At 39.3% G+C, this 27026-nt stretch overlaps 1 protein-coding gene across 2 annotated transcripts in view; it reads left to right on the forward strand.

The window, feature by feature from the left end:
* Positions 1–11623, forward strand: part of LOC118843261 (ribonuclease H1-like) — a 28851-nt gene extending 17228 nt beyond the window's left edge. For both annotated transcript variants that reach the window (XM_036750800.1, XM_036750798.1), the window contains exons 2-7: positions 2980–3088; positions 5953–6049; positions 6825–6879; positions 8525–8609; positions 10088–10212; positions 10899–11623. In XM_036750800.1, the coding sequence (XP_036606695.1) occupies positions 2998–3088; positions 5953–6049; positions 6825–6879; positions 8525–8609; positions 10088–10212; positions 10899–10979 (534 nt within the window). In that variant the 5' untranslated portion in view covers positions 2980–2997 and the 3' untranslated portion in view covers positions 10980–11623. The remainder of the gene's footprint in view (positions 1–2979; positions 3089–5952; positions 6050–6824; positions 6880–8524; positions 8610–10087; positions 10213–10898) is intronic.
* Positions 11624–27026: the final 15403 nt, after the last annotated feature.

Raw genomic sequence — 27026 nt, forward strand, 5'->3', positions numbered from 1 at the left:
CCCCTTCATGGAAGCAAAATGGAGCTTATATATGGAAAGATTGTGGAAGGGATCTAGGGTGGTCCTGGGGTGATGGGAGGAGGGGTTTAGGGAAGGTCTTGAGGAGGAGTCTAAGTATGGGACTGGGGTGACTGGGGTAAGGACAGACTCCAAAAGAATGGGATTAATGGTGGGAAGTAGTTAAAAGCTACCTGGAGATAAAAGACAATGCAGTATTATGCCCTGCCCCCCAGTTTCTCCATCTTGCCCCAGCTCACCCCACTATTTTTACTTGCATCTCCACGGACCCCACTGTTTGTGTTCCCTTCTCCACAGAAATAATTCTGCCTCAGCTTGTCCCACTGTTTGTGTCCCCATCTCCATGGAAATCTAATTGTGTTCTTTCCCTTTAAATATTCTTTCTCTTCCCCAACTCAGGGCTGTTCGATTTGAGTAATTACTCCGAACAGTCACGCGCTTCAATAAATCCACATCTAAATTTCTATCCGGGTCTCGCTCGCTTTTTTCGGCACAACATTTCCTGTACCGGGGAGAGAGATTAGTATTTGGCTGGGCCCTCATGAGTAATTGCCAGGGATAGTGTCCTTGGGCTGGGGAGAAGCTGCCAGGAATAGTGTTTTGAAGCTAGGGAAAAATGTGATTTTGAAATTGGGGTCCAAGCACAGGCACCCAAGCACCCCATCACAAGGTCGTCTCAAAAGAATTCACTCAAGCAGTTTCCAAATCAAGTAAAGGCATTTATTGGGGATAACAACACACCAAGCAGGTGGGGCAGCCTGGGGGGAGCTAAGGGAGATGGCCGAGTAAGGGGGGAGGGCAAAGGGGTCCTCAGAACTATACCCCACCAATCCCACTTAAGGGGGACTCCTGTCAAGGGGGACACCCTCTACTTAAGGAAGATGTCCCCTAGCCTCTCCTGGCTAGGGGTTCTTGTAGAGAAAAATCTACCATGGAAATGAAGTAATCAGGGACTGTAGTTTTAGAGTTTAGTGCATTATCTATTCCATTGTTTATCCCTGGAAGGAAAGGCCCCGAATTTGTTTCATTGTCTCCTAAAGTGTCTTTAAGTGATACTTGAAATAATGGACTTCTTATTGACCAATCTATTTGAATCTTAACACCTTCCCCACCCCCACCCTCACCCCCACCCCCACCTCACCCCACCCTAAGAAGTAGACATTGAAATTCATTTGGGAAAAAGGGCCAGTATCATACATTTCCTCATCAGTTGTGCAGGGTTAGAGAGAGTTACCTCCCTGGGAATTCCCTGCTCCAATTAGATCTTAGGTCTGTGCAAAATCAACGATAATGAAAATGAAGAGGTTTAATCAAAATGAAGATGGTAGGGAACCATAGGTTTCTAGGGGTGCTCGAGACCCCAAAATACCGACACGCCGGGTCCTGCCGAAAGAATTCGACTCAAGCCTTCTCAGCCAAGGAAAAAGACAAAGTTTATTAGGGATTCACCATAATGGGTTGTCTTAAGAGATCCTACCCTTTGTGATGCCTGTTTCCACAAGCGGGCCAGATCAATCTGAGCTAGATTGAATCTGAGCACCTCCATGGAGGCAAGATGGAGATTATATACACAAAGATTGTGGGAGGGATTGAGGGGTGGTCTGGGGTGACTAGAGGAGGGGTTTAGGGAGGGACTTGAGGAGGAGTCTAAGGAGGAGCTTGATGGGACTGAGATGAGGTCAGACTCCAGGGTGGGAAATAGCTGAAGGCTACATGGAAATGACAGACAATAGAGGGCTAGGGTAACAGAGCTAGGGTATAGATATTTTGATCAGGATTAAGGGTGGGAAACAGCTGGACAATAGAGGGATAGGCAAGGTAGGCATTTGGGAGAGTTCAAGGGTTCCAGGGGTTCCCAGAGACTGTGCCCTCATCAAAACCACATTGGTAGAAGACGGATCATTTCCTTTCTGATTTATTAGAAATCACATGGTAATTAAAGATGGGCTTTGAACTTCATGGAAATATTGACAAAGACCTCGTAAGAGACAGTGAGAAGGGGCAAGAGATGCCAGTGGTTTATTGGTTGGGAGGAAGCAAGAAGTGACTGGCACATAGTTTTAGCTTCTTGGAGGTTGGGTAACCAGAGAGATTTCAATCAGAACAAAAATCCCCCATATACACAATATCATGGGAGCAAATGACTCCAACTTTTAGCGAAGGAGACCTCTTACCTTTTCATCTTTTTTCTTATTCCTACTATTTCTTAAAGTGGATCTATGAGTCACAAATCTGTGTACATGATGTTTCCTCCAGTATATTGTAAGCCCTTTGACCACAGGAACTATTGAGGTTTTCTCTTTTTGTTCGAAACAGGTGACTGCTAGATTCTAGGCAAGTTCCTACCACTTGACCAATCTCTAACTCTCCTTCCTTATCAATTAAAGTTTTACACACCCTCCTCCCAAAAGCAACTTCAAAGTCCCACTTCCACTGTGCCTTCAGAGATCACCCTATCCAGAGATGCATGGTGGCACTTGCTAGCTGTGCCCCCGACCTGGCACTGATTACCTCCAGTAAGACTTCTAACAAGTTTGTGAACACCTGGAGGAAAGGAACTGTTCCCTATATAGTACCTTGTATTCACTACTAGCACCAAATAAAGATTAAAGGAAAACATAAATTACTATGAAAAGATATAATATGTGAAGGGAAGGAGCGAGGGCTTCTTACTGTGGAAGAGGGGTGGGGTGGTGCAGAGGGATAAGAGAAGGGTACAGATGGGGAGAAGGGGAGAAACTAGGAAAAGGAAAACTGGCCAGAGATGGAATAGATATTTAGGGTCTGACTAAGATTTTACAAAATGCTTTTTTCAAGATTAAGGGAGGAGGGAAGGGGTGGAGTCTAGGCAGTAGTCTGGAGTCCCACCCACCAATTTCCTTGGCTTTTAAAACTGTTGGGTTTGTAGCTTGGGAGTTCTCAATCTCTGAAGGTCAGACTCATTTTCTTTTTTACACCAAGACTTTGGAGAGACTGGAGATGAGTTGGAAACACAATCCAAGGAGCTATGAGTATCGCTGGGAGACTAGAGGCTCTGAAAGCCCATATGGGCAATCATACCAGGCATCAGGTAAGTCCCCAAAGAAATTGAGGTGGGGAGGGATGCTTACCTGGGGACAACTGGGACAGAGTCCTCTTTCTAGGAGAGACTGACAGAAATCTAAGGTAGACTGCTACTCTGTCCATCTGCGTTATCTCGTGAGGCTTTCCTAGTTGTAGGATCAAAGATTTAAAGCTAAAATGTGTCTCAGCTGGTCATCTAATCTACCCCTACTCCCTACTTCTATTTAACAACTGTGACAATTAAATCCAAGCAAGGTTAAGTGACAGCCCAAGACAACAAAGGCTATGGTAAATGGAACAGCTGGGTTTTGAAGTCACTTCCAGCTCTAGGTCTTCAATCCTAGCCCACCGACTTCATCTAACATTAGAAAACCCACCCACAGCTGTTAATGATTTTGTTGCTCAAAATCGCCGCTGTAGTAAGAGGCCAGCTGAGGAAGGAGGTCAGGTCAGATAGAGGGGACAGTGGTCATTGAGCATTTTTGTCTACACTTTTAGTGAGTAATGGTGTATGGTTTAGCTACCTCTGGTCTTCCCTTTCAAGACGTTCAAAGAGAACAGGGCCTGGGGCTTGATTCTGCTACACTGAGAATGTCTAAAAATGGGCTTAATACATTTTAAATATTCAGGTAGAGTCATTTTAAAAGAGGGAGAAATTGCAAACTGCATTCTGGGGAAGTCTTATGAAATGGTAAATATGAGTATATGTTTTAAAAATGTGCATCCTATTAAGGACTAGACTCGTCTCCCTTCAATCTGTCAGTAACGATGGGGCGAATATCTGCCTAACAGATCAGCCTTTGTCCAGAAACAGTGGAAGTTCTATCCAGTAACAAAGACCTTGTTCATGAAACTGTGTAGTCCTCTTGCTGTGTTTTAGGTTTGGTTTTTTTTTTTCAATTGAATCGTGTTTGATTTAGAGGCAGGCCCAGCATATGAGCCCAGATCTGGTACTTAACTCTTTTGAGTGACCATAGGCAAGTGATTTTCCTGTCTTTAGTCTCAAGAGTTCCTCTGTAAAATGGGGAATAGATGAGATGTTTTCTAGGGTATCCTTCTGACGAGGGCACAATCTCTGGGAACCCCCTCAAACCTGGAATACAGTCTCTGGGAGCCCCCTTGAACTCTCCTTGAGTCTTCCAACTAGATCTGGCCTTCTCCTAAGGCCATGGGCCTTGCATTATCATTGGGCCCAAGTCTCTACCTAGCCTACCCCTCTATTGTCCAGTTGTTTCCCCGAACTTAATCCTGATCAAAATATCTATACCCTAGCTCTGTGTCTGTATGTTTCCATGTAGCCTTCAGTTATTTCCCACCCAGGAGTCTGACCTCATCTCAGTCCCATCAAGCTCCTCCTTAGACTCCTCCTCAAGTCCCTCCCTAAACCCCTCCTCTGGTCACCCCAGACCACCCCTCAATCCCTCCCACAATCCTTGTGTATATAATCTCCATCTTGCCTCCATGAAGGTTCTCAGATCCAATCTAGCTCAGATTGATCTGGCCTGCTTTCATTATAGGCGTCACAAGGGGTGGGATCTCTTGGGGCAAGCCTATTTGGCTAACTCTTAACAGACTTTGTCTTTTCCCTTGGCTGAGAAAACGAGTCAAATTCTTTCGGCAGGACCCGGTGTGTCAGTATTTTGGGGTGTCGAGCACCCCTCAATCCCAAACCTCTTCACTTCCATACCTCTAAATCTAAGATCCAAAACTGGGAAGCTCCTTTAAGGCATCTCATATGTTGAGCTCCCCCTACACATTTAAAAAATTACCTGTATGTTCTAGTAATAGATAAAGGTTATGATTTAGATAAATAATATTACTTAGAGTCTATAATTTACATATATAAACAAATGTAGATAATTATTTGTAATAAGTAATAGTGTCTAGAATGAACTTTAAAAAATAAACTACCCCATAGCCTGGCTTAGTAGATATTCCTTCAGGCGGGAAGACTGGATTCCTGTTCTGTCTTCCTCTGACATGTTGGCAACTGTAACCTGACTTGACCTCTTAGCTCCCCAGACAACCCTTAAAATTTAAGTTGGGGAACACTTGCAAATCTACATTAAGTTGGACCACCTATCTACCTTCTCCCTAAACCAACGAAAACACAAGTCTGTACAAGAAGAGAGCGCTTCTAGGTTTACAAAGTGGTCTACAAGCAACTTCTTTTTATCTTCACTGTAGCCCTGTCAGATGATATTGTTTGCCTCATCCTCCATCACAAATGATGAAACGAGCTTTAGGAGGTTAAGTTACATGAGGTAGGATTTGAATCCAAGTCTTTCTTAAGCCCTGGGGTCCAGGCTTGGAGTTTAGTACACAGCAAAATGACAGTACTTTAATTGGTAAACATGATGGCCTCTCTGCTTTTAGGACCACAGGAATCTAGTCTAACCTCAAATTAAAAATCTAAGATCAGATCATAAAACCAGATTTGTGGGTGGCAAGAAGGGTCAGAATTCGTCCTGTCCATCAAAAGCAAAACTCAGAACTTAATTTTTAGGATTTTTAGAAAGAAGTTATTAATTTTGGAAAGAGGAGAGCCAAAATATGGGGCCTTTATAAGTTACACTTTATTTAGGATTCAAACAAAGGAGCAAGGAAACAAACGTCTAATTGGCTGGCACATAGATTGATTAAAATGTACACCAGGAAATTGGAAATTCCTTTCATCAATCTTTGGATTCCGTGGAAGGTTTCTGGGGTCAGCATAACCTGGATATTCTGAGTTAAGCATTAAACTAGTCTAGCCTCCAAGCAATATATAATTCTTGTTTCTTGTCATGTAAGTCTTGATTGAAACAATGCAATAATTATCCTCAAAGGCTCATTTTGGGTAAATACACTACAGAAATATGTGTTTTACAGACCCTAACACTGTGTATGTCAAGGGTGCCTGCAAAAATAATGGAAGAGAAGGAGCGCAAGGAGGTATTGGTGTCTTCTGGGACCCCAACAATGCTCGGTAAGTAGTCTTAAAAGAAGCTAAAAATAAAATTTTAAAGAGCCAAGCTCCAAAATTATCCTCTCTCAGTGCACTGCACTGACAAAATTATGAAAAATCGAGAAAATAGTTTGGAAAACTGATAGTAGAAATTTATTTATTTCTCTTAAGTTTACAAGTAATTTACCATTTACCTGGGAGCCAGAGTCATTATTAAAGCAATACACAACAGGACAGCAATGTAATCTAGGGCTGTTGGTACTGTTCAACTCTGTTTACTGAACCTCACCTTGTCCCCATTTCTACCCCCTCCCCATGAATTGCCTGGGGCTGACCAGACTTTGTCACTTGAATCCCCTGACTGTTTTGTAAATGTCTCAAGGTCTGTGCCAGCCTAATCTCAAACTCAGCATTCCAGTGATCCCTAAACTTTTGCTTGTTATGCAAAACAACTGAACCTGCTGCTTGGGCAATCTCTCTACCTTAGTTTAGTACTCTATATAAACTCTATTCCCAGCCCCCTCCTTCTGAACTCCAGGACTTGCTGTGTAGCACCCTGAGATGGAGCTCACTTGCCCCTATTAAAGACCTCCATTTTGCTATATTGGCTGTATTCTCTTGAATTCAGGTTGACAGTATCCTTTGTTTCACTGAATGGATGATTCCTAGCAAGGCTTACTTTAAGAATATGAAAGCAACATTCAATTATATTAACCTTCTAAACTCCAAAATGTTCCATCTAGCCAGAAATATATTGTATTTCATATTTCTTTTGGGGTTTTGTTTTTTTTCACAGAAACATAAGTAGTACACATTCTGGACGACAGACAAACCAAAGAGCATCATTGGAAGTAAGTTATGGGCCTTGATCTTTAGGAGAAAAAAAATCATTCTGGAATTGGTCATTTTAGGTTTTCATTCATTTCTATTGATAATTTAGTTACAAAGGGACTGTGAGGTCTAACAGTACTTAAGTTAGGTGTAAGGAGAACTAATTTCAAAATTCTTTCACCGAGGTTAATAGCACTATGATCCCTTAAGCCTCAGTTTATTCCATTTCTAAAAGTGACAGTTGTTGAAGCACCTATTTTACAGGATTATTTTTTCATGGAGTGTCCAGGGCAAGACCCTGAAGAAACTTGGCTTGGGAAGATGTTCTTTTAATAGCTAGCATTTATATATTGTCTCATTTGATCCCCTCAGCAACTATGGGACACACATGTTATTATCCCCACTTTACAAATGAGGAAAGTGAAGTTTGAGAGATTAGCAGTTGCTCAGGGTCACACGAAACTTAAGTGTCTTTGAGGTAGGATTTGAACTCTTCCTAATTTCAAGTCCAGCACTAGCAACTGTGCCACCTAGCTGACATTTATTCATAAATCTGTTTGCCCTTACTGAACTGAAGCATTTTACATCTAGGGAACTGGGAAAGGCACCAGGAATAAGAACAAATATTTTAAGAACTCTTCTTGCTCACTTACCAGAGAAACAGAAAAAGCTTTAGCAAGCATGCAACCTCCCAATGACGATATCCTTCCATTTCTTATCCCATTGAAGGGGATGAGATAACTCCAAAATTGGTACCTCCTTCCAAAATTATCTTAATGTTTCCTATATTTATCTTCCCTCTGATAGTATATAAGCTTTTGTCAAAATTGTATCTTATTATGGTTCCCCTCAACACTCCATTACTTAAGTAAGTACATAAATAGTAGTATAGAAATAAGATTGTAAAGAGAAACATAGAATTAGGTTGCAAAACAGCCTCCGAAATTATGGGAACGTAGAAGCCATTGGCAAGCTGTAAACTAACCAAGGCCACATCTTGACACTGCTATATTAGCTAAATTAGGAGAAGCCAGCTAGGCCCCAAGGCAAGGCCCCCTAACAGCCTATCACAAAACTATGTAAATTATGGATCCCTAAAGTGGTACTGATAACTTTGAGATGAAATTGAAATATTAATGAACTAACCCTAAAGTGGCTTTGATAAAGAGTATTCTAACAGTACCACCAAAGGCCTATTAAAATGGGACCCCAAAACCCTGACCCTGGAGCACCTCGTCTGCCTGCCATTTCCTTCCTCACACTTTCATTGCTGTCAGTATATTAGGAGACACCCTGTTTTCCATATTAGAGGCTGGTTCCATCCAGTTAGCTGACATTGCTTGAATATTGAAAATGTGTTCTTATTATCAGAGTTGGACTACTATTACCTGTCCCTTCTGATTTCCACCTGTGTCACTTCTTCCTATTCATAATCTTCACAACAGTCATGTGGTGTAAGTTGTCTAAGTATTATCCCTATCTGACAGATAGAGAAGCAGAAGAAAGAAAGAATTGATGGTTTCACAACCTAAGGTCAGAGAGTTAGTGGGCTGTGCCTGAGAACCTCTACACTCAAGAGTATGCATTCATAATTCCTTTTTACTTAACACTAGAATGATGAAAATTGAGAAATCCCATGCCTTAGCATCTAAATATTTTTTCAAGGCAGCTACCAAAGCGATCGAGCAAGCAAAGGCCCAAAATAAGGACAGACTCACTGTGTACACAGATAATCATCTTGTCATCAAAGGTAAGATTTGTACTATTTTTGCGGGGGACATGCATGGTATTTTCAGAACAGAGACAAGTTCACTTCTGACCAGAAGCCTAGCAAAATAGATAAGCTCATCCTCAAGAGATCTAAAGTCTAAGGTGAACAGAAGGATCTAGTTTAGATAACTTTAATATTTCCTTTGGGTAGTCAGAAGTCCTGGGCTCTGTAGCTGTTTCTAACACTGACCAAAGCTGTTGGATATTGAAGTCACTTCTATTTGGGGTCAAACTGAGGTCTTCCAAAATCATTACTTCTGCCCCTGTATGTATTACACTGCTTATGCTGTATAGGACTATATTTGTTTGGGAAATTGTGCAGTGCATTTGTGTTCCAAGTTCCTGGGTGGGGGGATGGATGACAGATGACAGTTGATGGATGGACAAAAAGCCCATTAGCACAAATATTTTCTCAGTGATGTTGTATGGTTGATAAATCTCCCAAGGGTTAAAGGTGAGGGAAACAACACACATGATGTGGTCAATGGATCTTCTATGGAGAATTTTTTTGGAAAATAGGTAAGAACTACACAGGATTAAGGCTCTTAAAGGGTCTGTATTGATGAAGGAGTGAGCCAATGATGATAAAACGACAAATATTGAAAAGTTAAAATTTAACCAAGCAATAGAATTCTATGTTCTATCTGTCCCAGTTTTCTCCTGTAGTTAACCAGTGACATGGTGTTGCTATCCTTTAAATGGAGAGAATATTTCTGCCTCTTCTGTTGCACACAGTGAAAACTGAATTTGAACTACCAGTCAATGTGTTCTTATTGGAGATAGAGAGAACCCTGGTTTCTTAAAGGCCTTGACTTGAAAAGTGAGCATGCTTTTTACTAGATCCTATTGTCTAGAAAAGCTTCTATATTTAACCTTACAACTTTCGTGATGATCTTTGGTCTAGCTAAATTTGTAGGAGCTTCAAGGCAGTAGAATTTTTCACCATGGCAAGTCTCAAAAAGACTTTGTATGAAAGCATAAAGGAGATATGATCTACATAGATGAAAAAGATGCTTCCTCCCTCCCCCGCCCTATACTGCCTACAACCCATGAATCTTTAATCCATATATTGATCTTTTGTTCTGAGAAAACCCAAGTACTCCTAAATAAGATTAATATTTACTGAGATAGAGATTAGTTTACCATTGATAATAGGAGAAACAGTTCGCATGTGGAACACACATACCTTCTATCTATATGAAATGATATACAAGGAGTTCTGTGGATTTTTTAAAGATAATTTATGGAATAAAAAGGTCATAATTTTTTATGAGTTTTTAGACATTGGTTGGGGTAAATGCAATCAGATATAACATCCATAATCTGTTCTAATTAAAGCAACATGGATAGTATTTTTCCTTTAATTATGGAGTCTCTGGGGGAATTTTTTTTTAAAGTTATGGAAGCTTGATTAGTAAAAGAAAAATTATTAAGGAAAGGTATTTTTAAATTACACAGGCATGAATGAATGGATTCACAATTGGAAAGAAAATGACTGGAAAACAAGTAAAAATAAAGAAGTAGTCCACAAAGACCAATTCTCTAAGCTGGATACTATGACTCAGGACATGAAGGTTGAGTGGGTGAGGACATTTCGTTTTTATTGGGAGTTCTCTTTTCTAACTGCAATAACCCAAGGTAACAAAGGCATCTAGAAATCAAAGTTCAAAATGTAATGTTGGAATCTGGTTTTTAAAGTTGCCTGTAACTCGGGATACTGAAAAGCTTTCAACACAAAATGCATTTTTGTCAGGAAATCACTGAATCTTGCAGTGTAAAAAAAAATGGGGAATGAATGGTTTAAGAATTAAACCAACCATTAAAAAAACCCAGGCACTAATAAGTAATTGGTTGGCACTTCCCAATGTAAGTAATATAGCCTCATCTATAAAATGGATATAACACTGCCTACTTCCATCCTGAAACTCCAGGCAGAACCTATGCAATTCACAGTTTTCACCTGTTCTTTTTGAATGGTCAAGGAGGAAGCTTTTTAAAAGGCATACCAGAAGGAGGGAGAAGGACCCCAGAAGCATGATTTTAAGTGTTTAAAAAAATTTCATAGTTGGTATTATAAAAGAGAACCATATTATTAGTATAAAGTCATTCATTCCCTTTCAGGAGATTGAGATGGATTCGAATCATTTCTATAATATCGTTTGCGAATGCTAACTCTGCTTAAACCTAGTAATTAGTGTTTGAAGTTTTCCCTCAAAACTACAGGAAGAGTTGAAATTAAATTTCAACATTTTTTCTTTTGTTTCAACAGAAGTATGTACCTGCCAGTTCGAAAGTTGAAGGCAATACTGAAGCTAAAAGATTAGCCAGAGAAGCAACTAGAAAGAAGTGAGAAGACTCAATTAATACTTTGCAGAGGGTGAAATTTAAAGTGTTACTCTCTTTAGTCCTGCAATATAATCTCCAAATCAATCTCTTTACCCTTCTCCCCCTCTTGTGTTGTAGCTGTCTTCCATGACTATCTGTTTAGCTATGTGCTATTTTAATTTTTCTTCAATAATATGAACAAAATACTATATTTTATACTATAAACATGCTATAAACAATTATAGAAATTGTTCACATTTACTACTAATTAGAGTAGAAATTATTATAAACATACTCTAAACAATTATAGAAATTATTCACATGTACTACTAATAAAAGAAAGGCAGATTCCTCATCTCTGTCAGATCCAACTGAACTCTGATGTGCTCAGCTCTTACCCTAAACTACCTATAAGCTAATCCAGACTGCTATCTAAAGATGCCTGTCTGGGCCATGCAATCTGCCCCTCTGGTGCATTCTTGCGACTTTTAGGAATTAGAACTTTTAAAAGTCTTTTCATTTACCCAGCAATTGAACTCTCTAATAATATGTTGTCTCCTCCCCCACCCCCTGCCAAACTGTGAACTTGACCATAGACTGTCTTTCCATGGTTGTCATCCATCCCCAATACTGAGCTTAGTAGGAATTCAATAAATGTTTTTTCATTAATTCAGAATGTCTGGTTTATGGCTCTCCTGACCCTTCCATGCAGTGCCATTTTTATTTTATGAAACAAATACCACCTCTTTTTTTCCATCTAAGAAAAATCTTAAGGATTTGACAAAGGTAGAAAAAAATCAGCATTAAGGAGGGACTTTGGGAAGAGGTGCAAAATGGGCATTCAGTGATATTCTGATCAATAATGTTGAAAAATTTACATTTAAAATTTGTTTTTCCTTTTTTTTGTAAAATATGCTTTTTTACTTTTTAAATTCTGGATATTGGTTGCTCGTGTAAGTTTCTTATAGATTCTGGATGTCAAAGTCAAATACTTGTTCTTATTTAATGACTGGTATCTTTCTCATCAGAGCTCCACTAAAGAACTCTTAAACCCCAGCAGCTCTGGGTTTTCAAAGGCTATGAAAGCCAAACACAAGCCTCTATATTAATTGAAGCAGTTGGTGCAATATCCAACATAAAATGTATTGTATGCGTATGTATAGCTTGATCTTAACATGCTCCTTGGTATTCAGTAAAAACTTAAGAAATGGTCTCCCCTAAGTGTGGCTACTATGAGCATTCTGGGTTCTAAGCTTTACCTGAACTATTAAGAGGTTTCTAATACTATCACTCAAGAACCCTGTGTGCCTCCTGCTATCATTGTAGTTGATTTGTTAGGTAACCAGACAATTAGTTTTTACAGAGATAATTAGCCAAAATGGTGTAGTACGCAGAGTTGGTATAAACATCTCAAAAGTCTTGTGACACCACAGGTATTACAATAAGTATTTTTTCAGGGGGAAGTGGGTTCCACCATAGAGCTCACTTTAGGCAAGGGTAACTCAGTGTCTGGACTTCTTTTGCTGGAGTCCTAGAGATTTTCTTTTGAGGTATAGTGAAGCAGTTCTGCATAAGCTCCTTGGATCTGGTCCTTGGCTCCTGATACAGATCTTTAGATATTAATGGCAAGTCCAAGATAATTTAAAGGGAAACAGGGATGTCTGCTTTGAAAGAAGTCTGAGAATTGGGATATGAGAGCATCTTGAAATAATCTATACCTGTTCTAGAACTAATAGGGGAAAGAGGGAGGAAAAATCCTCTGATTCCCCAAATTTCTTGATGTCCCTTATTATAAGGTGAGGGGAGAAGAGATAGGGACCTGGGCTGAGGCCAAATACTTGGTTAGCAACTGGAGCAAAATCACACAGTACTAAATGACAGGATCTAAATTTGAATTCAGTTCTTCTAGTTCCAGAGCCATACTCTTCCTCTTAATGTGCTAATCCCTTAGTCTATTCAAGCTGAGCAGCCAGTGGCCCACATCCTTTATCTTCCTCTTCCACCCAATATCCCTAAACTTTAAAAAACCAACTCAAATGCCACCTCTTCCAGGAAGCCTTTCATCTCCCTAGTTGGTGAAACTTACCACTCACAAAGCTATCATGCAATACTATGAATTATGGCTATAACTTTGATAGAGTACAATTCCTATTGGGCCAGGGACTACGTCCTCTGTAATCTTTGTATCTCAGCATCTAAGGTTGTCCTTTGTACTCTGTTTTTACTCAAGTTTAACCCCCTCTAGCAATAAGGACCTTACTAAACCCCTTACAGGCAGCTCATTCTAGTCAGTCTGGTCCCAATGTTAGAAAATCCTTCCTGACTTGTAACTGAAAACTGCCTTATTGTAACTTCCAACCAATGGTCCTAATTCTGCCATTGGTATAAACACTCAATTAACTTCAGGAAACAGAACCTGGTATAGCCCAGACTTATTTACCCTTGGGTTGAAACCCTAAAATTTATGGAAAGAAGGCAATAAAAATGCTAATGAAGAGGAAAGAAAACCACAGCTGGGTGGGTGCCAGCCTGTCTGGCTGTTAACTCTGATATGATAATATATAGCTTTCATGGTTAATGGTTTCTCTCTAATGGCAGCAACCTATTATCTACTTATCCACTTACTGTTTTATGGTTCTGAGCTGGTGGATGGGGTGTGTGGGGGAACGGAATTGTAAAAGAAGATCCCCTTTGGGAAGGTAGAAAGGGAGCGGTGATATAAATGTATCAAGCAAGCATTTCTTAATGTTGTAGGGACTGTACTAGAGGATGAGGCTAAAAAGCAAAAATGAAGCAATTACTGCCTTGAACAAGTTGGAGATAGAAAAGAAGGTGGTAATGCTTGAGCTAAATTTTGAAGTCAAAAATTAGTGACTTTCAGGCATAGACACAATGAGACAGGAGGCTATGCAGTTGAATGTACAAAGAAAGGTTGTAATAACAAATATGTCCCACTGAGTTAATGGGTTTATACTCAAATGAAATAATGGATATGGATTTTTTTAAATTGGTTTATGTGGAGGCAGCTAGGTGGCAAAGTGGTTAGAGCACCAGCCCTGGAGTTGGGAGGACCTGAGTTCAAATCTCTCCAACATTTGCAAGTCACTTAGCCCCATTGCCTCCAAAAACATAAAATAGCCTATACTTCAAACCTATTGAAGTTTTTTGTGTGTGTTTACATATTCTGGTTTAATGATCCACTGAACTCAATATTGCTCCCAGATTTTTGTTACCTTTGTTGCCTTCAACCAAGTCCTTGATAAAAATAACACTGGCATGTTTGATTGATTGCATCAATATGTTATGAAAAGTTTGTTCCATGATCTCTCAGGGCAGTTTACTTTTCACAATCGACACACTCCAACACACCTGATATGCATCCATCCTCATTTTTGTTAACTGTATAACACGTTGCACTCAAACCTTCAGCTCTACGTAGAAATCCACTAGTGCCCTGTTAGTATTTGTCATAGCAGAAAGCACTAAAAGAGATGACCAGCAAGTGGCAGTGTTGGACAATAAGCAAGAATCCAACCAGGTGACCCAGACACCATGCTTCAAGAATATGGCAAGAAATGCTTGGTTGACATTCAGTCAAAAATGTTGTCCTTGTAGGTAATGAGTATTTTGGGACCATAATTTGAACAAGAACATTAAAAGAAACCTGGGCCTGGACTTCTCCTTTGAGGGGTCTATAAGAACAATTGAGATTTCACACTGACTTACTTGCAAAAACAAAAACAAAAAAAACCGACTGAGAGTGGTAAAAACAAATTGATCCAGGCATGAACTTTTAACTTACGAAGAATTAAATACATTTTGAAGATTGTTTTCTGGCTTTTTTCTCCACCCTGAAAATCTAAGATCTTTAACATTACTGGCTTTCCAAGTGTTTTTAGGATGTTAGTATTCTCTGGACACAGAAGTAGCAGTGTTGTCTAGGGCTTTGGCCCAGTTACTGATGTGAGGCAGGGAGGTGGGGGGTCCTTTTCCTGTCCATCAAGTTGCTACCTCAAAGAGTTGTTAGAACCCTTTCCTGGAATACATCCTATCAGAGTGGTCCACCACCATTGTGCCTCATGTCTTGGGCATCTGCACCGTGTAAGACATCTGGGATCATCAAGGTATCAGCAGGTGGGAGAAAGAGCAGTGAAGAAAATGCATCCTGCCCACTGCTCAGCTCTCCACATACAACACACAAGGAAGTAAGATAAGCATTAGCTTTCTCCAGTCCCTATTCTCTGCCTTCCTCACTTGTAACTGAAAACTGCCTGAACTCTTTGTAATTCTCTATTACTAATGAAATTCTCTCCAGCCTTCTAACATTCTTTCCATCTTCTGGTGTTCCTGGAAACCTAACTTCCTCGTTAGGATATCTCTCTTCTTGGTACCCTCTCTAACATTGCCATTTCCACAGCTTCTCTCTGTCATCATCCTTCTGCAGCACTCCTTTAGAGTTAATTCCATCCTGTCTAGAGCTTTGTTACTGATAATCTATAAACCTTCAGGTCACTGTCCTTCCCTAGTAAGTCCCAATACCTGGCTTACAATTCCTCACCCTAACACTTTACACCTGGATTCTCTGTCCTTCATCCTCCTCAACTTCTATGATTTCTGTATTCAATCTACCTCAACCCACTGCTCCCACTGCCTCTGGGGCCATCACCACTTAGCCTAACCTATGTTTTGCCACTGGACTCTAATGACTGTAGGAAGAGAGGGAGCCTGATGACTGCACAGCTCTGCCTCAAATCCAATTCACTTGAAAGTCAATATGTAACCTTCCTGGAGGAACAACAAAAACAACCTCAATCACCTGCAGGAGTGGATATTTCTACTACCATACTTTATCCGGTTTAACTGAATTTGCCCCACATGCTGGAATTCTTAGTTGTGGCTCTGGGATGTTCAAAACTGAGAAAAGTGATCTAACAATTCATTTTTTTTCTTTTTTGAGGATTTTTTTTACACAATTCAAGCACATTCCCGAGTGTAATCAGCACAGAGTTTATATGTGGATTTGTTGGGTTTTTTTTTTTGGAGGGGGAAGGCAGGGCAATTGGGGTTAAGTGACTTGCCCAAGGTCACACAGCTAGTAGGTGTGTCAAGGCCGGGTTTGAACTGAGGTCCTGCTGACTCCAGGACCAGTGCTCTACTCACTGTGCCACCTAGCTGCCCCTAGCAATTTTTTTAATAATAAACTTTGTTGGTTGCTTTTTATTATGGTCATTTCTAGATGTTCCCCTCTTGCTATTCCTAATGGGCCCATGCTTATGACAAAGAAATCCAGATAAAACCAATTCAAAAGAGCGACCACTTCTGTCTCTACGTAATATTCTAAACCTGTAGTCCCTCCCCCAATTTACCAAGAGATATGCCTTCTCATCTCTTTTCCAGGGACAATTGCTCACCATGAGAAATAATCTAATTCCAGAAGAAAAACAAACCAATATTACTTTAAAAAATTTCTGAGACAAAGAAGAAATTATTTATTTAGACATGATTTTTAAATAATTCAATTTTTATTATTTTAACAGTAAAAACAAAGAACTATTCTCTCAGCAAAACAACAACATTCACAAAAATTTCCAAACAATTACTAAATGGCACTGCAATGTAAGGCTTTTGAAAGATTTATTGAAATAAATTATCTCTGCCTAAATATTTACTATTCCAACCTTTTCCCAATTATCTTTAAAAAGCCTAAAAACTTGCCATTAAAAAATTCTCTGCCAATAATTCTAGATAATATTGTATTCTTCCCAAAAGTATTGTGGTATGATAATCTTACCATGTTTAATTTTAAAAATTACTCCAATGGGACAGACTGCACGGTATAACCTATGATTGTATTTCAGATCTTTAACATTAAATGTGTCAAGGATTTGAAAGGGTTAGTGAACTGGACCGACTAAGAAGGCAGGTGGATTCAACTTCTTACCTTTCTAAGTGTAATTAAGCTAACTGGAGCAGTTACCAAAATGAAGGCCTCAAGACACCAAAATTTTCTTTTATTTCTTCAACAAAGCCCTATCATAATAACTATATTGGAATCAGCAATTACTCTGTGATAGGCACTGTGGGAAAACAACCCACAAACTGCTTCCGTTGAAGGTGGGTGACTCCACTAACCCACAGAAAAACAGAGTATTCTGTGATTTTTTTAAGAGTTAAGTAGTAGAGTTCAGACTCTAAGTATAGCAGGAGATCAGCAGTATCAGAGACTGTTGTGGATCGGAGGGATCTGAGTAAATCTTCATGGAGAGGAGGGAGTTGCCCTGGACTTTAAAGTATGCAAAGTATGTGGAGAGATATAAAGAAAGGAGGAGGGAATTTCAGGCTAGGGGAACCATATGAAGCAAAGGTATGTGTGAAAAGCCTGAGGATACAGGCCCCTCTGGGGATGCAGACTAGGGAATACTCTGCTAGTTGACTTGGGAAATGGGATTGGATAGGTAGGCTTTGTTATTGTTGTTCAGTCATGTCCAACTCCTTGTGACCCTATTTAGGATTTTCTTGGCATCTAAGATACTGAGGTGGTTGAGCACTTCCTTCTTCAGCTCATTTTACAGATGAGGAACTAAGGCAAACAGGGTTGAGTGACTTGCCCAGGGTCACATATATAGTAAGTGTCCCAGGCCATATTTGAAGTCAGGGAGAGGATTTCTTAATACAATGTAGAATATACATTTTTATAAACAATATCCTTAGTTTTAGGGCCTATCTGATGAGATTTAAGGGAAACTGGAACCCTGCTTCCTTGCTCTACTCCCTAATTAGAGATTAATTCTAATTTTCTAATTAAAGATTCATTCCTTTGGATTAAGTATTTTCCTTTTTCCTTTGTTCTTTTTTTTTTTAAAGCAGTGTGATAGAATAAGTAAAGTGCTCAATTGAATTCAACAAGCATTTGTGAATTACCTATTATGTGTCAGATACTGGTCTAAGTCCTGTGGATGCCTTTCCAGTATTATTACATATAACTCCCTCCATGTATATTCCATGTATTCTGTGGTTCAGCCAGAATGACCTACGCTCTTCCTCACCATGATGCTCCTGCCTTCATTCCTCTGCTCAGGTTGTCACCCTTGCTCAGAATGATCTCCCTGCTCCTAGCCACCTCTCAGAATCCCAGATTTCTTTAAAGACTCATCTTACTACTTTTTGCATGAGGCCTTTCTTTGTTTCTTGACTGCCAGTGCCTTTCCTTCCAACATTTCCTTGTAGCTGCTTTGGAAGTGTTTTTATAAATTTATATAAAATATGAGAATATTATTTTCCTTCAGTACAACGTAAGCTCCCTGAGGGAAGGGACTGTTTTGCTTTTGTCTTTGTATCTGACAAAATGCTTAGAACACAGAAGTCTCTTAGTAAATGTCTATTGACTGATTATCTACATCCCTGGTTCATGACTAATGGAAGTAGTGATGCTGATTAATATCAATGTCTCCAAAGGGGGAATAATTTCTGTGCCTCTTTAATGTTTTCTACTATACCCATATTTCTTTGGGTTCTCTTGTGGGTGGTGAGATCAAGACAAAATGTTTAACTTCAAGAATCATAATTCAGAGGCCATCCGATGTACTTAAGATGAAAGAATTCACCTCTGTCTCAGAGACTCAGGCAATGCCAAGCTGATTTACATTATACATTATATGAAGAGGAATTATGTTGCATCTAGTCCTAATTGTAGTTCCTTCACATCTGGCAAGCATAAAAACCCAGAGAGAGCCACCTAAATAAGAATCATGGGAAATTTAATATTGCATTCCTGGGGAAATTGGAAGTTAACTGGATAAAAAATAAACTCTGAAATTATTCTGCAGAACACATGATGTAGTTGTCTAAATGAACCAAATGCAATTACCAGAAAAGAGATTTGATTCCTTTTTCAGCTCTTGGTGCTCTTAGAGATTTGATATGAGAAGAAGCTGCTTTTTAAGTTAGGCATTTCACTTCACAACCAAAAATATATTCATAGAGAAGCACAATAATGTTAACAAGTCAGTTGTATATAGCATTTTACCATTTGCAAAGACTTTCTTCATAACAGTCCTATGAGGTACGTAGTGAAAGTATTAGGATTAAAGATTGAACGGGGATTGCATTGATGGAGGGTATAGGGGCCAGGTTGGCACCTTCTATGCAGCTTATAAGGGGCAGCTAGGTGGCACAGTGGATAGAGGCCTGGGCCTGGAGTCGGGTAGGACCTGGGTTCAAATTTGACCTCAGATACTTCCTAGCTGTGACCCTTGGCAATTCACTTAACCCTGTTTGCCTCAGTTTCCTCCTCTATAAAATGAGCTGAAGAAGGAAATGGCAAACCACTTCAGTATCTTTGCCAAGAAAATCTCAAATGGGGTCACAAAAAGTCAGAGATGTCTGAATGACAACAACAACATGCATAGTCTTAGAAAGTTGCCTAGAACACTTAGAGGTTAAATGACTTGCAAGGGACACAAAGTATGTGTCAGCAGCCAAATTTGAACCCAAGGTTTCTTGACTCTGAGATTGGCTATTTCAGTAGTTTTTCTAGCAAGTATTATTATTATCCCCACCTTACAGAGAAGACTGAGGGCAAATGAGGGGAAGGTGATTACTCACATTTGCTTTAGCTATTAAATGTAGGCCTCTTAGGGCCCCTGATTAAAACTCTACTGCTCCTTCTACAGAGTAGGATTCTGGGAATACTTTTTTTTTTAAAATCCCAATAAGCCTTTCCCCTTAGAACAAAGTCCCAGGGTTACTGTCCTTCGTCCTACAGTACCCACCATCCCCAATTTCATTCCATTCAATAAATATTTATTGAGTGAGCTCACCCTCCCTCACAGAATACAGAACCTAACCTGGTAAGATGTCCTAAATCTGAAGTCCTATATTTTCTTTCTTTTTTCTTCAAATCAAATAAAATTAAATTTGAAAAAAAAGAGAGAGCGAGCAAATAGTTTGCTTCAATCTGCATTCAGACTCCATAATTCTTTCTTTGGATGTGGATAACCTTTTCCATCATGAGTCTTTTGGAGCTGTCTTACAACCTTGCATTGTTGAGAAGAGTCAAGTCTATCAAAGTTAGTCATCACAGAAGCAATGTGTCTGTGGTTGTGTACAATGTTCTCCTGGTTCTGCTCTCTTCACTCATCATCAGATCATATACATTTCTCCAGGTTCTTATGAAGTCCATCTGTTCCTCATTTCTTATACCACAATAGTATGCCATTACATTTATATACCACAATTTGTTTAGCCATTCCCCAATTAATGGGCATCGCCTTGATTTACAATTCTTTGCCACCACAAAAAGAACTGCTATAAATATTTTTGTACGTATGGGTCCTTTTCCCCCTTGTATAATCTCTTTGGGATATAGCCCTAGAAGTGTTATTGCTGGGTAGAAGGGTATGCATATTTTTATAGCCCTTTGGGCATAGTTCCAAATCGCTCTCCAGAATGGTTGGATCAGTTAACAGCTCTACCAACAATGCAGTAGTGTTCCAATTTTCCCACATCTTCTCCAGCATTTATCATTTCCTTGTTTTGACAAAATAGCCAATTTGACAGGAGAGATATGGTACCTAAGTGTTGTTTTGATTTGCATTTCTCTAATCAATAGAGATTTAGAGCATTTTTTCATATGACTAAAGATATCTTTAGTTTCTTCCTCTGAAAACTGCCTGTTCGTACCCTTTGACCATTTGTCAATTGAGGAATGACTTGTATTCTTATAAATTTGACTCAGTTCCCTGTATATTTTAGAGATGAGGCCTTTGTCAGAGACACTGGTTGTAAAAATTCTTTCCCAGTTTTCTGCTTCCCTCCTAATCTTGGTTGCATTGGCTTTGTTTGTACAATAACTTTTCAATTTATTGTAATCAAAATTATCCATTTTGCATTTTGTAATGCTTTCTATCTCTTGTTTAGTCATAAACTCTTCCCTTCTCCATAAGTCTGACAGGTAAAATATTCCCTTCTCTACCAAATTGCTTATAGTATCAGCCTTTATGTCTAAATTGTGAACCCATTTTGACTTTATTTTGGTATATGGAACAAGATATTGGTCTATGCCCAATTTCTGCCATACTATTTTCCAGTTTTCCCAGCTGAAATAGTTCTTATCGCAGAAGCTGGTCTTAGTCCTATATTTTCAAGAACACCAAAGACCTATTGCTTTTATTTCCTTGTCCCAGTTTTGGTTTGGATATAAATACATTTATGAATTTCAGCAGCAGGTCTAAAATTGAAGAGGTCTTCATTCTAGAGAATTTTTTTTAATAGAGGAGAAAAATGAGATCCAGAGTGTGGAATTGACTTTCCCAGAGGCACGTAGCTAGTTATTTGAGGAGCATGGAGTAAAAGGAGAATGAGGTTGGACAACTCCATGCATAGCTATTTGGAAAGGCTGGCTTTCAGAGACTTGTTTAGTATAATGTTAAATCCATTGCTTCCCATCCATCTGTCTAATTGAGAAAGAAAAATTTAGCAGGGCCCTACTGTGTGGCTATATCCTGGTTCTTCAATGTTTGGAGTGAAAAACAAAACCGCAAGGGGTAATAAGGAAAGGGCTGGACTTGACAGCATAGGGTCTGGGTTCCAGTCCTTGCTATACCTTGCTATGCCTACTCTTCTGTGTGACCTTGGACAAGAATTCCAGGTCTCATTTTCCTCCTCTGTAAAATGGAGGAGGGGAGTAGAAAAGAGTAATAATAGAGATAGAAAAAAAAGAAAGAAAGAAGAAGAAAAGAAAACACCATTAATGAAACAAAAAATAAAAGAGATCAGAAGGAAATTCAGGAAACAAAGACAGCTAGTGTTGTGTTGGAATTACAGGATTAAATTTGCTATACACTTAAAAAAAGCCAACCAAGCTATGTGTAATAGAGATTCATAATGTCCTATACAATCCTTTTTCTATTCTTTGAATAAAGAAATGACTATGTTCCCTAAGTTTATATTAATAAAAAAGATATTTTAAAATTGTAAATAATATGAAGGCTAGAATAACATCTCAAACCTGGTGTCTAGTTCTGTGAATTCCATAATAATAATATAATTATAATAGCTAACACCCATCTAGCATTTTAGGGTTTGTTAAATTCTTCACATACATTATCGCATTTGCTTCTTGCAACATCTATGTGAGGTAGGTACTATTATTATCTCCACTTTACAAATGAAGAACCTGAAATTGAGAAGAATTAAGTGCCAGGGTCACACAGCTGGTAAGTGTGTGAGATAAGATTTGAATTCAGATCTTCCTGGCTCCAAATCTAGCATTCTATCTATTACACCATGCAGAGAGACACAGATCCACCAAAATTGAAGGGAAGATCTGGGACTATTAAAAAATAACCATTCAAAAGGTTATCTCCAGGGAAATGATGAGGATAAGTGCTTTAAAGGTAAACCTTAGAGCATTATAGAAATGTCAGTCGATATTGGAGATATGAGTTATAGAAGCATATGCTTTCAAATTTCTTACTTTAAAACTTAAATACTGGTCTAAGGAGCAGGAAGTAAAATGCAGATATGCCCTCTGTGTTATTGACACAGAGCTAGTTTGCTGGCCACAAAAAAGCAGTAAAATTCATAATAACAGTAATTAGTATTTTGGTTTTCCTTGATTTTGAAGAATTCTAATCAGCCCTGAAAACTTCTGAGGATCCGGGAATATATTCTCTGCTTTTGTAAAGAGATAATCATTCAGTCTATAAACCTATATTAAGCCCCTACTATGTGCTAATATAGTATAAACTCTTTAAATACCTATTTATACTGCTAGGCCATCTCCAGTTGTCCTGATCTATATCTGGCCACTGGAGCCAGATGGCTCTGGAGGAAAAAGTGAGAATGGTAACTTTGCACAGCCTTCCCTCACTAAAATCCAATTCACTTGCAAGTCATGGCATCATCTTCCTGATGTCATGGTCCTCTTCTGGAAAGGACACACCACACACACAACCTATTTATACTGCAGGCAGGTTGTCCCTACCTACCACCAGGGCAGCTACTAATTCTCCAGGGTTCTAGAGTTGACACTTAGGGTTTGGCATATCTTTGTTTTTTGGCTTTTAATTTCATTCTTAACATTTTAAGTTTATTATTTTTTTAACATTCTTTTCTTTTTAAATTTTGAGTTCCAAATTCTCTTTCTCCCAACTCTTTCCACACTCACTGAGAAAGCAAGAATATATCAATTATACATGTGAAATCATGCGAAACATTTTCCCAGAGTAGTCATATTTCAAAGCAAGAAAAACAAGGAAGTGAGAAAATTATACTTCAGTCTTCACTCAGAGTTCATCAGTTCTCTCTCTGGAGGTGGATAACATTTTTCCATCATGAGTCCTTTGGAATTGTCACGGATTATTGTATTGATCAGAGTAGCCAAGTCTTTCACAGTTGATCATCATTATAATATTGCTGTTACTGTGCACAATGATCTCCTGGTTTTTCTTCACTTTGCATAGTTCATAGAAGTTTTGCTATGTTTTCTCATAACATCCTCCTCCTTGTCATTTTTCCAGAGCATAATAGTCCTCCAAAACAATCAAATGCCACAACTCCTTCAGCCATTCCCCAATCGATGAGCATCCCCTTGATTTCTAATTCTTTGCTACCATCAAAAGACCTGCTATAAATATTTTTACACATATAGGCCCTTTTCCTTTTTCTTTGATCTCTTTGGGATATAGACCTAGTAGTGGTGATAGAATCCTAATAAAACTTCCTGCAGCCCCAGTATTCTAACTTCCTTATGGGCCCCACTGAACAGCAGGTATATCCTGATTTAACCACATAATCTGACTTTAACCACACCACAGACCCCCAGACTCAATAAAACCACTGCCCCTAGCTAGCCACTGCCCCTAGATCCAGTTCACATATTTGAACAGGTGTGTCCATGTACTCAAGCACTACTACATCCATCTAATCTCAGCCAGAACCACAACAGCCAGCCAATCAGAAAGCAGCACCACTAGGATGCCCAAGCAGGATGTGGATCCCCCAAAAACAGAAGGGACTTTCCTTAGGCAAGCACTTGTGCAGTAGTAGCAAAAGCTGTCCTTTTGGTGAACTTATAATGTAGAGAGGCTTATTATAATATCATTATCATACATACAAGCCCCACCCCAATGGGTTTTCCTGTATGGGTTTGTGCTCTAGAAAAATGACATTGTGGGTAACTGCATGAGCCATTCCACTGAGGCTAGGACCCCTTGCCTATTACCTAATTCCTTAACAAACCCTTCCCTATTACCTAATCCCTTAACAAATCCCTCCTTTCTTTTTAAGATTCAGAATAATTTCTGTTATGTAATTGTATCTTTACCCTATAAAAAATCAATCTTGCTTTCACTGAAGTTGCTGGTTCCTCTTGGAACCTAGCCCCTTTTCTGAGAGGCATCAATGCTCAATAAATACCTATACTTGGATTAGACGTGGTCTGACTCATTCTTTGAGACAACCCCCACAACATACCAGGAAACTGCAACTTGTATTGTTAGGTCAATGGGTATGCACAGTTTTGGACATAGTTACCATTGTCACCTCGATAAATGCTTTTGTTTTAAATTGATTATGTCTGCTGGCTGAGCTGACTGTTAAAGATGGAATATTGATGGGGGCTCATGAGCTATAGTTTTATAGTTAAAGCCTTCCACTGGTTCCAATTTACCTTTCCAATTTTATTACAAATCTTGTTCATATAGTCTAAGTTCCAGTCAAACTGGATTAGAAGCCATTCCTTGAACTTAACATTCTATCTCCTGCCTCTCCTGCATAAGTAAAAGACATTCTCCCTGCCTATAGTACACTCCCTTTTTCACTTCTGCCTTTTTGACTCCTTCTCTTCTTTCAAAAATGCCACTTAGATGCCACTTCCTTCCTGAAGCTTTATCTCTTTCCTTCCCAATACTAGTACTTTCTCCCTGCTCAAATTATCTAATACTTATTTATTTGTCAATGGGTGGTGGTGGTGGTGGTGATCAGGAGGGTCATTCATTATCCCCCTTAAAAGTTTGTATAGTATCCCCTCCCCTTCCCTTGAAAAGAATGTGAGCTCCTAGAGAAGAGGGATAATTCTCTTTTGTCTTTGTGATCATTGCTCACATGTTGGGAATACAAAGAAAGGCAAAAGCTGGTACTTGCTCTCAAGGAGCTCACAAAACATTCCCAGCATTTTGCATGTGATAGTGAATAAATGTTTATTGTGCTCAATTGAATTGAATAATCCTTGAAGAACCATAGAAATATGGGCTATTATCATTACCAAAATGAATTTGGACTACCTGATCTCCAAATATTTTTTAGCTCTAATAATCTGTTATTAAATCAATCAATACAATTAAAACTCAACGTCAAGTATTTCTGTTTTCCTTTTGTACCTTTAGCACCTAATAGGCTCTTCACAAACGTTTCTTGGATTAGATTGGAATGGATGAGATAAGGGGGACAATGGCATATTGGCAAGAACATTGGATTTGAAGTTACAGGACACAGATACAAATTCTAGTGCTGATACTTAGTACTTGTGTCAGCTTCTCTGTCTGGTCCTCAATATCGTCTCCTACAAAGTGAGGGAAATGTACTAGAATCAAGGGTAGGGAACCTGTAGCCTCAAGGCCACATGTAGGTCCTTGGGTGCAGTCTTTTGTCTGAATCCAAGTTTTAAAGAACAAATCCCCTTAAGCATATATTGAGTATAATTAGACCACAACAGATGGCAAAGAACCTACTTTGGAGAAAATGTGTATAGGATGTTGTTTCACAGATAACACACAGGAGGCACTGGAGTTTTTGGACTCCAGCCTTGGGCTCCTTGGGCTCACTCTTGATCTGGTCAGACAGAAAGGACAGGAATACAGCTTTGGAGAGGTTAACAATCTTACTCTATTCTAGTCTAGTCTTCTCAAGGGGAAGTTGCTGATAATGGGAACACCAGCTCCTAGAGCATTCCCTAATCACCCTTCTCACAGGGGCTGAGAAGAAAGAGGGGCAACTGCCCCTACATATTGTTGGGGTTAATGGAAACAGGCACAATGTGTGCACTCCCCTAAGTCCCCTCAATCCTCAATGGGGCCTGGTTGAGGCAGGTACATGCATCCTCTATGCATTACCCAAGTCCCAAATGGGTTCCCCTGTGGATTCTCCATGGTTTCTCCACTCACTGACCAGTGCGCACTTGCTTTATAGAGCAACAAACAAAGAAGGCATCTTACCAAAATTAAGCTCACAGGTGTAAAGCCAATCATGGTGACACACCTGAGGACTGCTGCTGTGAATAACTTTAAGGGTCTAATCACATAGTATAATGAACTCTCTATTCATTCAGAACTAAACATTGTTCAGGGAACTAAAGCATAACGTTCATGACAACATAACATAGTAACTTATTAGTAAGGTGGCCACATAGTCTTAAATAAAACATATCATTCAGTATACCTTATAGCATTTCTCAGAATACCCACACAGCATATATCATTGTTCAATAAACTAAACCATAAGTCATAGCAACATCCTTCAGCAAAACATATCATTCAGTAGCATTCCACAAAATACTTGTTTACACAAGCAGGGTGTCCCAGGCCAGGGTTTCCCCTAACACAATACACCATCCTTAAGGGGTAGCAGAAAATACAAACACCATCCACCTTTGAACCACAGCAAGTTACAACCTCCTCAGTCAATACAGAATGTCCAAGTAAAGTTCTCTTTTATCTTGACTCGAGGCTGACTTCCAAACCCCATGGTTCCTCCTCCATGGGCTGACTGCTCTTAGCTCTTGCCTGGCTTCACACACAGGCAGCTCTCTGTTCCTGCTCCTTGTCTCAGCTCACCGGGACTGTTCCACTCCAAGTTCTTCCTGCTCCTGCCTGATAGCAGGCTCCAAGGGCTCCTGTCCAAAGTTTCTGTTTCTGGGAAAGCAAAGCTCAACAGGGCTACAACAATATTTATATACATTACGAGCACCATTATCTCAATTCACTCATAAAGACTAACAGACAGGGCTTCTGTCTGAGAAATTAACACACACCAATAGACAGGACTTCTGTCTGAGAGATTAACACACACCAAT

This window comes from Trichosurus vulpecula, chromosome 3 (assembly GCF_011100635.1).
Source record: "Trichosurus vulpecula isolate mTriVul1 chromosome 3, mTriVul1.pri, whole genome shotgun sequence".
In the NCBI taxonomy this organism is placed as follows: Eukaryota; Metazoa; Chordata; class Mammalia; order Diprotodontia; family Phalangeridae; genus Trichosurus; species Trichosurus vulpecula.